The 13,422-nt window shown below is 39.5% G+C and overlaps 1 protein-coding gene across 4 annotated transcripts in view; it reads right to left on the bottom strand.

Moving 5' to 3' along the window:
• Positions 1–13,422, bottom strand: part of NPHP1 (nephrocystin 1) — a 74,259-nt gene that overhangs the window by 27,050 nt on the left and 33,787 nt on the right. For all 4 annotated transcript variants that reach the window (XM_036028331.1, XM_036028332.1, XM_036028330.1 and 1 more), the window contains 2 exons: positions 10,728–10,856; positions 2,907–2,981 (listed from right to left, as the gene is read on the bottom strand). In XM_036028331.1, the coding sequence (XP_035884224.1) occupies positions 2,907–2,981; positions 10,728–10,856 (204 nt within the window). The remainder of the gene's footprint in view (positions 1–2,906; positions 2,982–10,727; positions 10,857–13,422) is intronic.

Raw genomic sequence — 13,422 nt, 5'->3', positions numbered from 1 at the left:
TCCTGAGGCGTGCCCTGTAAATTCCCCTTTCCTTTACCTTTTGCTCATTCCATTCCCTCTCCCAGAACAACCACATCCCTCTTTCCTGCCTATAAAATCCCACCCATCCTTTAAGGTCTCGTTTCACTTTTACAAAACCTTCCTGCACCTACAATTAAGTTCACACCCCTCTGTGCTTCCACAGCACTTGGAATACCATAACTGTTACATGTTACCATTGAGACGGTTATCAACAGCACCTACCCCATGGGGTACCCCAAGGATTACATGAGATAATGCACATGGTTAGAGCTCCATAAATAAAGGCACTGTTACCATATATGTATAGGTTTCTTCTCTAGTACCATTTAAGTTCCCACAATACCTAGAAAGAATGCCTCACACCTAACAACAGATGCTTAATTTCATTCAACAAAGTAATATATACTTATTATTTATCCTTCCAAAAAGTTCAACTTTACGGCTAAAAAAACATCAGAAAGTTCTACCCCAACACTTCACACACTGATGTCATATCAGAATGGTGAGGTGTTGTGCCAAAATATAAGCAGTAAGATGCTCAGGGGATAATGGGATTCCAGGAGCTGTGTGCTAGGCATGCATGGACACACAGCCCCCAAGCGCAGTGGCCAGGCCTCCTCTATAGCCGGTGCCCTCTCGTTGAATCTCTGTCTTGTTTTATGATCCTTTGATCTTTTTTTATGTTTAGTCTTTACCCTAGGATATGTTTATTGATTTTAGAGATGGGGTGCAGAGAGAGAGAAAAACACAGATGTGAGAAACATCGATCAGTTGTCTCCTGTACATGTCCCATCTGGAGATCAAACACGCAACCGAGGTATGTGCCCTGACAATGGATCAAACCCACAATATTTTTGGTGAGTGGGATGATGCCCCAACCAACTGAGCCACCCAGACAGGGCTTGGTTCACAATCTTTTGATACCATGAGAAGTTAATAACCATTCTTAGGCGCAGTGACACACAGGAACTAGTGTGGCAGGGGAGTAAATACTAAAGCAATAATAACTTGGAGGAAGAAAAAAATAAAGTAAAATAAACTACAGACAACTAATCAAAAGAACATAGACATTATAGAAATAAAACATGACAACAATGCAACAGATGATCCTAAATATGGTTATACAAACATGTACATATATTTAGAGAGAAAGAAAGGGAAAAGGAGGCCTGACAGCTGTCTGCTGGGAGCTGGGCTGGCCCCACAGCGAGGCCAGGGCTTCTTCTACTGAATGTAAACCATTCCACAGAACACCAGCATCAGAAAAGACTTCTCTATGACAAGGATGGAGCAAGACAGAGACAGGACCACTTTAATAACCGTGTCTAAGCACAGATAAAACAGACACACACAGAAAACAAACCACAAAAATGATCAAATATGGCACTCTCCCAGCTAACATAAATGACTGCTGTTCCTTTACCAGAGTTTTAAGCTCACTTGTTCCTTCTGCATCCCAGATAAACTTACTAAGATACCAAATTATAGAATTGCTCCACTTTCTGAGAGCACACAATTCAAAGCTTCACTAGACACTCAAAATTCTAATACCGCCCTGGCTGGTATGGCTCAGTGGATTGAGCACCAGCCTGCTAACCAAAGAGCCACAGGTTCAATTCCCAGTCAGGGCACTGCCTGGGTTGCAGGCCAGGTCCCCAGTAGTGGGTGTTTGAAAGGCAACCACACACTGATGTTTCTCTCCCTTTCTTTCGCCCTCCTTTCCCTTCTCTCTAAAAATAAGTAAATAGCCCCTGGCTCATGTGGCTCAGTGGATTGAGTGCCGGCCTGTGAACCAGGGAGTCATTGGTTCCATCCTTGGTCTGGGGCATGTGCCTGGGTTGTGGGCCAGGTCCCTGGAGGGGGGCACACAGGAAGCAATTGCATGTTGATGTTTCTCTCCCTCTCTTTCTCCCTCCCTTCCTCTCTCTAAAAATAAATAAAATCTTTAAAAAAATAAAAATAAGTAAATAAAACCTTTTTAAAAAATCCTAACACAAGGTCTAACCCCATAACGAGCCCTTCCTAACATCTCTTTCCTGATTCCCCATGTTGAATAGTCTCTCTTACTGCAAGAAGCACCAATAAACACAACTTATACTACAAAAAAAAAAAAAAAAACCCAAAACATAAGACATCTTTGTCTTCACTGGCCCCTATGCGTTGGCTCAGTAGTCTGGAGACACCCAGCCTCACTCTGGGCCTTTCTGTCCCCGTCTGGACCGTCTCTGGGTGCCATGCATGTCCCAGTCCCCTAGGTGTCGCCCTTGATTTTATCTACAGAAAGCACAGCTCTCATTAACACAGTGGGAGACTTCACTTTTAAAAAACGTTTCCTAAATGTTATCTTGTTTTCATTTTTCATCAGAGGGCATTTTTTTGAAAGGAACCCTGAAACCCGCTGAATGAGATGATTCATAGATGATTCAAAGTTATAATTCATCATGAATTATAACTTTGTTAATTCAGAAATTTAAGTAATTTTTCTCAAAATTTCAAAGAATATTAAATTACCTAATAATTCAAAGTGACTACATACCGTATTTTTTGGACTGTAAGACACACTTTCCCCCCCTCCAAATTTGGGAGGAATAATGGTTGTTAATGCTGCTGTTGAGTTCTGTTTACATTTACATTGGTGAAATATTATATTATTTATGTTATTAAATATTTTACCATATTTTTTGCTTCAAAATTTTTTTTCCTATTTTCCATCTCTAAAACCTAGGTGCGTCTTATGGTCCGAAAATATGGTATATTCTGTGCTAAATATAACTATGTCATTTCATAAATACTCTTTGACAACCTCACCTTAGAGATTAATTATACAACACTTAACAGGGAAAAGAAATCCATGTTTCATTCCAGCCATTCAGCAGATGACTCACCTGGGGAGAAAAGGTCCATGTTTTGGGCTTTTTAGGTTGCCATGTGGCTCTGACTGTATGAATGTTGCTTAGAACCTGAAATGAGAGTTTGCCATTTGAAAGCATGTAGAAAGCTCTCTGAAACATCACCGCTTCCACACCCTGGACACTTACCAGTGGCTGTGCTGTATGGAGCAGGGGCAGAGGGGATCTTTCAGCTCTTACTCTGTGCGATTCTGCCATTTCTTTTAATATCAAGTACATACATAACTTTTTCAATGATTAACAAAAACAAGTCTTAAAGCACTTGTTTATAAAACAAAATAGGAACTAATAAAATAAATTCAGACTCTGATCTTTGCACTTACAACAAATTGTATTACATGAAATAATTAATATCTGAGCTAGGTTTACCAAAAAAGTAGGTGAAATTTCAGGTACCAATGGCCTTTTAAGAAACATGACCTGTAACAGCATTTCACATGTAGTGTTTTACCTTGCTCCTAACAGCCAAGGTGAATAAGTCTCACACATATTTCTGTCTTCTTCAAGGTCTCTAGGCCCATAAATTACACTCTTCCTGCAATTTATCTCACAAAATGCTACTGCAGAAGTTAATCCCACAATATACCTAAAACAATGAAACACAAAAGGAGCCAAAACTATAAAGAAGAGTTCAAATTCTGTAAAGTTATGGCCAAAATTGACATCTTCAAAGGAACAGGTGACAATTTTTATTTTCAATAAAAATATTTTAGTATAGCACTTCCAAAACTAAGGGTTAAAACTAATTAGAAGTTATCCCAAACATGTCATCTTAGGTCAAATTTAATTCACTGCCCTGTAAGTCCCTAGTGGTAGGCAGCTAGGAGTGTCTTATGGGCAGCCAAGTGGTTTTTCCACATCAGGAAGTCCCCATTTCCTTCAACACCTAATATATATGAATGTATTTAAACTATCCCAAAAATAACATATATTTTCAAACTGGACTCCTGGAATTCAAACTCCTTCTGATTATTACCTAGTTTTCAATATGAGACTGCATTTTATTTGCTATAACGTCCCAGAAGAAGGGAGAGTTTGAAGCTGAAAAGTATCAGAGAAAATAATGGCTGAAAAATCCCCAAATCTGTCAAAACATACAAACTACATATTCAAGAAGATAAATAAAGCCCAAACAAGATAAACCCAAGAAATTTATGCCATGGTTTATTTATCACAAACTTTTGAAAACTAACCACAAATATCTCAAAAGCAGCAAGACAGAAACACCAGTTCAATTAACTGATGAAGGAACAATTCTAACGACAGTGGATTCTTGTCAAAAATCACAGAAACCAGAAGAAAATGGCACTGTATTTGTCAAGTGCCAAAGAAAAGAATTGCCAACCCAGAATTCTATCTCCAGTGAAAACATCCTTCAGAAATGAGGAGTAAACAGAAACATTCTCAGATAAAGAAAAACTTAGAGAGTCAGCAGCCAGAAGACCTACCCAAAAAGATGGTTAAAGGAAGTTCTCTAAGCAGGAAAGACTCAATAAAAGAAGGAATCTTTGTTTATTAGGAAGGAAGGAAGAACAATAGAAAGAGTAAAAATAAGAGTACAACAGATTTTCTCTTGAGGTTTCTAAGTTATGCTTGATTGTTGAAGCAAAAAATATAAAACTGTGTGATGTGGTTCCCAATGTATGGAAGGGAAGTGGTTACAGCGACATAAGAAAGGAGACAGATGAACAACAATTAAAGGGTGGTGAGGGTTCTATTCATGACTCACACTGGAATGGAGACTCTACAAGACTGTGGTGAGTTACTTGTGTACAGCTAACACCTGGAGGAACCACTAAAACGCTGCACAGAGAGATCTGCTCTACTGCACTACAGATAATTCAGAAGAGACTGAGAAAATATTTCTAAGAAACACACACCAAGGCAGGAAAAAGATACAGATGAATGAAAAAGAGAAGAGTTAAAGAGAGAAAATCAATCCCAGCAGACTAACAATTGCAGACTCTTCTATAGCACCTGCCTCCTTTTAGATACTTTTTGGTGACTTCAGATAGTTGCTTTTTGTATATCGCCCAGAATTTACAGTTGTCACCACTGAGCGAGTTGTCCTAAGAGAAGATTACTCAGCTATTGTTAGAAGCAAACAATGTCTTGTTAATTAGTCTCACAAAAATGCTTTTTATTTGCAACTAGGCTTAGATTTACTGAAGAAGCACTCTTTTAAGTGAATAGCATCAGTATTTGTTCTAACTTCTCAATCTGGAAAGTTGACATAAATTAATTTCATAAATGCTATTATTTTTGTGTAAAATAACTTCTATTATTCTGAATAAAATTCCAATCTTCATTCCAATCTCCTAAGAACCTAGAATCTTAGGTTCTATGAGAACCTAAATATACCTTTAGGTTCTCATAGATGAGAACAGGGAAAGGTATAGTGAAAAGTCCAGAACCACACCCAAGGGCAAGAAGGCAGTTACATCTTTTCTTGGTCACTGATAACACCTACTGGCTCATTTATGGCAGTGGTAAGGACTGTGCCGACTGTGGAAATGAGGCAGGGTCCCTGTAACACAAGTTCATTTATTTACTCCCAGTTCAGGTGAAAGGACGGCATTTTTCTCATGCCACCAGTTAGAAGTATACTCAGGATAAGCAAGCGAAACCCACAAACTCCTCCAGACCTTATCTGCTTTCATTGTTCCCAACCTGACTGAATGTCACCGCCACAGAGACCCCAGTCTCCCTAACCTGCCATATCCGATCCGTCACCAAATAGTGCTGGTTTTACCTCTCTCATCTCTACCTCCACTTCCCTAGAGTCACATCATCATCTCTCCCACACCTACCATGCTCACTCAGTAAATCATACTCACGCTGACCCTGGGTGTGTGCCAGATGAAGAAAATGAGAGCAAGGTCAAGAACTTTGGTCAGCATCCCACACTTAGCAGTCAGTGGAGACAAGGTTAATCCCAGGCAGGCTGGCTCTGGTTTTGTTTTCCTGAAGGTGACACTTGCTGCCCATTCACCAGCACACCATGCCAGAGCTCCCAAATGGTCTTCGTATGTCCCTTCTGCCCCTCAAATCCAGCTCAAGAGGAGCCAGACATCTTCCCAAAATATAAATCTAAATCGTGTCACTTCTCCTAGTAATTCTCCTGTTTTAGCATAAAAACAAAACTCCTACCCCACAGCCTACAATGTCCTACATGATACTCCTTCCTGCCAACTCCCATTTCACCCCATTCTGCACTTCCCCTCACTCTCTCCACTCAGCCATGGTGGCCACCCGCTTCCCAAGTCCTTTCCCACTGCGACCTTCACCTGCACTGCTCCTTTGGCAAGGTGCACGCTTCCCTTTTGTTGTGCCTTGTTAAGACCTGTTCACCCCTCAGATCTCAACTCAAGCATCAGCTCCTCAGGAGAAAGTCCGGCCATTCACTTGGGAATTGTCTCAGTGCAATCAGCACAGCTTCAGCCAACATCCCACAGATTATATGCTACATTTTCATGTTTTGCTCAGTTAAAAATCTTTTCTAATTTCCCTTAAAATTTCCCTTTAAACCTTTGATTATTTAGAAATCTTTTGTTTCATTTCCAAATATTTAAGAATTTTTCCAGTTATCTTTCTGTCCCTAACTTCTAATTTAATTCTATAGGATCAAAGACCACACATTGCATGACTTGAATCCTTTTAATTGTTCAGAATCATCTCTCTTGCTGAATGTTCCATATGCACTTAAGAGACATGTAGTTTACTATTTTGGGGTGCAGTGTTGTACAAGTGTCAGAGCCAGTTTGTTGATGGTGTTATTTAGTACTCTCATGTGCTTCCTAAATTTCTGTCTGACTGTTGCATAGATTACTGAGAGAGAAGTGTTAAAGTTTCCAACTATAACTGTGGCTCTGCCCATTTCTCCCTTTAATTCTATCAGTATTTACTTCACCTATTCTGAAGCTCTTGATGTTAGGTGACTACACATTTAGGACCATAGCATGTTCTTGGTGAATTGTCTCTTTTATCATGCAGTGTACATATAGATTGCCAATTTCTTGTTCTTTCTCTTCTCCTTTGGCACCCCTATGAGGTGCATGATGGATTGCTTAAAGTCATCCCACACTCTGCTTGCACCATCCTCATTTTTGGGGACTCTCTTTTCTTCTTGTCATTCTGATTGTTTGTGTTTTGCTTCCTTATGTTCCAAATCATTGATTTGATTCTTGTCTTCATCTGTTCTACTGTTGTTTCTCTGTAAATTGTTCTTTAGTTCAGTTAGTATATACTTTGTTTCTGACTGGGTCTTTTTTATGCTACTGACGTCCTCACTACGTTCCTTGAGCATCCTTATAACCAGTGTTTTGAACTCTGCATCTGATAGCTTGCTTATCTCCACTTTGTTTAGCTCTTTTTCTGGAGTTTTGATCTGTTCTTCATTTGGGTCATGTTTCTTTGTCTTCTTGTTTTGGCAGCCTCCCTGTGTCTGTTTCTGTGTATTAGGGAGAGCCACTTTGACTCCATGTCTTGGTAGTGTAGCCTAATGTAGTAGGTGTCCTGTAGGGTCCAGTGGCACAGCCTCCCCTATCACCCAAGCTGGGTACTCGAGGTGTGCCCTTCGTGTGGGCTGAGTACACTCTTTTCTTATAGTTGAGCCTTGGCTGCTGTTGGCAGATCAATGGGAGGGATTTACCCAGGCCAGTCAGCTGCAAGGATTGGCTGTGACCACTTACCACCAACCTCCCTCCTCCATAGAGGGTCAGCTGTGCAGGGGCAGGGAGGTGGTGCTCCAACATGCTCTGTAGGTGTCCACTGATGCACTGGCTTTGGGGTTTCCTGGTGGTGCAGGCCAAGATCAGCCCCCCATCTCTGTTTTGCCCGGGGCACCCTGCCTGAGAAGTAAAGCAATCTAAGATGGCTGGTACTCTTGCTGGGCTTGGAGATTCCCAGACAAAGCCAAGCTGTGAATCTAGGCTGCTAGTTCCAGGCCTGGGGCTCACAAGGCCAGCTGTTCCTTCTTTGAGAGGATTTTAGGAGATTGTAAAGCATGAGCCAAGACCATTCATTTGGAAAAGCAGCTTGAGTGGGCCCCGTAAGTTGGGTGGGACAAAGTCTCTAGGGATCTCCAAGACCAGTCAAACAGTGTTAGGTTGACAGAATCTTAGCTATGGCACCAGTGTGCAGGCTTTGTGGGAGGAGGGCCCAGAAAAGGGACAATGGCCTCTGTTCACCTTGATGCCAGGCACCTCAGCCTCTCTCTCTATGCCACTGGTGCCCCTCAAGCCACCACCCTGTTGCCAGAGCCCAGAAGGAGTGAGCATGAGTAGGTGAGTTCGTGTGTGGGTTCTTTAAGAGGAATTGCTTGGGGCTCTAGAAGTTTCTTCCACCAACTCGTTCCCCACTGCTTTTTGCAGCCAGAAGTTGTGCGGACTTATTTTCCTGGCACTGGAACCCTGGGCTAGAGGGCCTGGTGTGGGCCTGTCTCCTTGCTCCCAATATATCCCTCCCAAATTTTTATCCACCACAAATGGGTGTTGTACAAGCCAGTTCTGCATCTGCAACCCTCCTACCAGTCTGGATGGATGTGGTTTCTTTAATTCTGTACTTGTCAGACTGCCATTCAACTTGATTTCTGTTAGTTCTGAGTGATGGTTGTTTAATATCTTAGTTGTAATTTTGTTGTGGTTGTGCAAAGAGGTGAGCCATGTCTGCCTATGCCACTATCTTGACAGGAAGTCTGCTTTTGCCCTTTTACAAAACTGAGTTATAGTTTTTATTTCTTGACATCATTGACTTGTTCCTGATTTTAGGGGACAAGTGTTCAATATTTCACCATTAAGTATGATTATGCTAGCTTTAGTTTTCTCTTGTTGACCTTTACCAATTTAAGGACACTCCCTTTTGTTCCAAGTGTGCTGAGATTTTTTTTTTTTTAATTCATGATTGGTCAAATACTTTTTCTACATCTATTGAGATAACCACACAGTTTTTCTTCTTTAGCTCTGTTAATATGGCAATTTACAATGATCTATTTTCAAATGTTACATGTTGGTTACACAGGTGTGTACATTAGAATTCCTGGAATTCAAATCCAATATTCCCCAATTAGTCATAATATTCAATTTGCTAATATTTTGTTAAGAATTTTAGTTTCAATATTCATGAGGGATACCAGTCTTATAATTTTTTCTCTTGTAATACCTTGTCACATTTTGGCATCATGTTTTTCCTGACCTTATAAAATGAGTGGGAAGCATTTCTTCCTCATGTTCAGAAGAATTTGTCTACTGTTCATATTATATCTTCCTTAAATGTTTGGAGGAACTCACTAGTGAAGCCATCTGGGCCTAGAGTTTTCCTCATTGGAAGGTTTGTAATTAAAGTTTCAATATTTTTAACAAAGGTTACTTACATTTTTTTTTAATGTCAGCTTCAGTAAATTGTGGTTTTCAAGGAATTTTCATGGTGTCAAATTTATTGGCGTAAAGAGGTTTACAAGTGTCGCAGTTTCGATTCCCAGCCAGGGTACATGCCTGGGTTGCAGGCCATAACCCCCAGCAACCGCACATTGATGTTTCTCTCTCTCTCTCCCTCTCTCTCTCTCCCTCTCCCTTCCCTCTCTAAAAATAAATTAATTAATTAATAAATTAATTAATTAATTTAAAAATATATATTAAAAAAAAGAGGTTTACAACATCCCCTTACTGTCCTTTTAATGTCTACAGGATCTGGTGAGGTTCCATATCCAACAAATAATATAGACCATTTGTTTCCTTTCTCTCTCCCTTTTTAAAATGTCTTGATCATTTTTACTAGGTAGGCATCTCTCAATCTTACCAATCTTTTCAAAGAATGAACTTTTACTTCCCTAATTTTCTCTTTTGTTCATTTTCTACTGTATTTTTCAGACCATAAGATGCACCTAAGTTTTAGAGGAGGAAAATAGGAAAAAAAAATTTCAAAAAAATTTTTTGAAGCAAAAAATGTGGTAAAATATTTAATAACATAAATAACATAATATTTCACCAATGTAAATGTAAACAGAACTCAACAACAGCATTAACAACCATTATTCCTCCCAAATTTGGGGGAGAAAAGGTGCATGTTATAGTCCGAAAACTATGGTATTTCATTAATTGCTACTCTTACCTTCATTATTTTCTCCATTCTACTTTCTTCTGATTTAACTCATTCTTCCTTTCCTAGCCTCTTCATTTGGTAGCTTAGATCACCAATTTTAAATCTTTCTTCTTGTCTAGTAGTATATGCAATTAAAGCTATACATTTCCATCTAAGCACTATTTAAGCTATTATAAGAAATCAATTTATTTTTTAGAAGTCACTCAAGTTTTTTGGTACTGGGTATAAAATACTCTCTTAGGAGTCAGGGAGGAGTCAAGTGGAGAAGGACACAAGGAAACTTTGTGAGGGTAATGTTCCACATCCTGACTGGGGTGTTGGCTATACAGGGATATACATTTGTCAGAAATGCTACTCTGTGCACTGAAGACCTGAGCTATACAATAGTAGAAGACAGGCATCAATACCTTTTGTAGGTAAAAATCTAAAGCTCAGAGGAGTTAACTATGATATATAAGCAAACATCACATACCTAGCAATGGAAAGAGCCAGAAGTTAAGCCTATGTCATCAAAACTCATGTGGTTTGTGCTATACCATGTGTTATTTTATATACACATACACATTCATATATATACCTATACATATAGAGAAAAAGACACAGAGGCAGGCAGACCCCATGCAGTACATGTTTCACACATGCCATTAACAAACTGTTTTCCATCCTGAGGTGAACCGACGTGCTCCTCAGCAAGCTCACCTTACTACCATCAAACAAACAGAGGCGCACGTGTCTGCTGAGAACCTGGATGCTCCCTCCGGGGACAGGAATCATTTTGCAGCTCCAGAGGGTCAGAATCAATGAAACACGGCTTGGTCTTGACCTAATCTGAGAGAAAAATTAGCTGTAAAAAAGGTTTACTTTTGTGACTTAAAAAAATGGATTTATTTTTCAAGTGTCTTTTATAAACACTTAAGAAAATATACATAAAATAAAAAGAATAAAAGAAAAAAATTAAACACAAATGTACACCCATAAGTATCAATAGTATAATTAACTTAAGTCAAATTAATTTAAATTTAATTTTTCAGGTACACTTTTAGGTAAAATTTTCAGGTACATTTTAAATAAATATTTATATTTAAAATATTTGCATTTTGGAGTAAATGTGTAAGAATTGTGATAAAAAAAAAACAGTCCATACAATCAGGTAAAATGTGTGACCTGACCATGGAATCATGTACTCCAGGTTCCTTCACACAGTATCTCCTCCACAGTGTGGGTTAGAGTAGATGGTCACAGCAACGTTCATAGCATCCTGCCAGCTCCTCCTTCCTTTGCTTTCAAGCACTTATCTACATTGTCCCTTGGCTTCTCATATAAATGTTTTGACAAGAGAAAATGCAAGAATGTACTGACCACTGGATGTGACTGTTCAGTTCTACTTCACAAGTCTAGTTCAGAATGTCAATAAATTGGCATTCTTGTTTCTAATATCATAACATCTTCAATTTTTAAAAGATTTTATTTGTTTTTATTTTTTAAGGATTTTATTTATTTATTTTTAGAGAAGGGGGAAGGGAGGAAGAAAGAGAGAAAGAGAGAAACGGCCCGCAACCCAGGCATGTGCCCTGATTGGGAATCAACACACAACCTCTTGGTTTGCAGGCCAGTGCTCAATCCACTGAGCCACACCAGCCAGGGTTACTTATTTATTTTTAGAGAGAGAGGAAAGGAGGGAGCAAGAAAGGGAAAGAAACACGGATGTGCAAGAGAAACATCAACTGGTTACCTCTTGCATATCTCCAACCAAGCACCTGGCCCACAACCCAGGTATGTGCCCCAACTGGGAATCAGACCAGAGACCTTTTGGTCTCTGGAATGATGTCCAACCCACTGAGCCACACCAGTCAGGGCAAACATCTTCAATTCTTGACATTCTGCTTTATGGTCATGGCTACTTCCTTTTAAATGGCTTATAATATTGAAAAAAATAAGACAACAGTTAAAAGCCTGTTACCTTTTCAACTTAGGAAATGAGAGATGAATATTTAGCTCTCTGGGTACAAGTTCATAAAATTAAATGCCATTTATTCTAGTACTAGCACACTAAACAGACCAAATATACTATCTTTGTTGACTTGAAATAAAAGATATTTAATACAAAAAAGGTTCCAGGCAATGCTTAGTTTGAGAGGAAAAAGGGCACAATTCTGTACCTACCCTGAACACAAAACCTGACCACACTGGGTCCTTTCATTCTTTCCCTAAAGTTCTGGGGGAGGGGAGAAGAAAAAGTGGAAGGTAAACAGGAAAGGGAGTGATGTGCACCAATGCAATGCAGATCTGCTAAAAAGTTTGAGAGTAGACTTAAATATCAAGAGTATTTCCTACTTCAAATACTGGGAATACAGCAATCCTTTACTCCAAGCTGTCCCCACAAAAGTATATTCAGAAAGTACTCATTCCTACATAATTAAAATAATATTATTTCTACTACTACTACTACTAATGATGATGATAATACCAGCTAATATTTCCTGAGTTATTATTGTGAGCCAGGCACTGTTATCTGCCTTTCACACATGTAATATAATTCTCAAAATAACACTATGTGGGAACTATTATTATTATTCCCTTTTCACAGATGAGGAAATTGAGACAAATAGTGATTCAGATAAGTACAGTTTCCTTTGTAACAATGGGAGAAGAGAACAGTGGAGAAGAGGAACAAAGTCACAAACCCAAGTTTCGTCTTAACAATGAAACTATCACTGAGTATTTCAAAATCAAAAACAGAAACCATTTCTTTGTTTTCCATAATGCATTAATTAATTTATATGTTATTGGTATATTTGCAATCATTACACAATCTGGAAAAGTTGTAACTTAGGGGGTACTTCTGATCAAGATGGGAGCATAGAGAGATACACTTTGCCTCCTTGCACAAACAAAAGACAACAAAAAATTTAAAAACAAAAAATAACCAGAACTGCCAGAAGATCAAACTGTATGGAAGTCCGACAACCAAGGAGTTAAAGAAACATTCATCCAGACTGGTAGGAGGGGTGAAGACAGGCAGCCGAGGTGGAGAGGACCTGAGGCAAAGCGGCAGCTGGGAACTCGGCAGTCCCACATTTGCATGCAGATAAACTGGGAGGAACAGCTGGGGAGCGAGACAGACTGCACAACCCAGGATTCCAGAAAAATAAAGCCTCAATACCTGTGCAGGTTGCAGCAGTGGGAGAAAATCCCAGCCTTACAGGAGAGTTTGTTGGAGAGACCCACAGGAACCTAGAATGTACACAAGCCCACCCACAGGGAATCAATACCAGAAGAGCCCAATTTGCTTGTGGATTGTGGGAGAAGTGACTGAAAGCCAGTGAGAGCTGAGCAAACAGCATTGTTCCCTCTTTGACCCCTCCCCCACATACAGGGCCACAATGCAGCAAAG

Source organism: Phyllostomus discolor, chromosome 6 (assembly GCF_004126475.2).
Source record: "Phyllostomus discolor isolate MPI-MPIP mPhyDis1 chromosome 6, mPhyDis1.pri.v3, whole genome shotgun sequence".
In the NCBI taxonomy this organism is placed as follows: Eukaryota; Metazoa; Chordata; class Mammalia; order Chiroptera; family Phyllostomidae; genus Phyllostomus; species Phyllostomus discolor.
The sequence above is the reverse complement of the archived record's forward strand: the minus strand, read 5'-3'. Positions and strand labels throughout refer to the sequence as shown.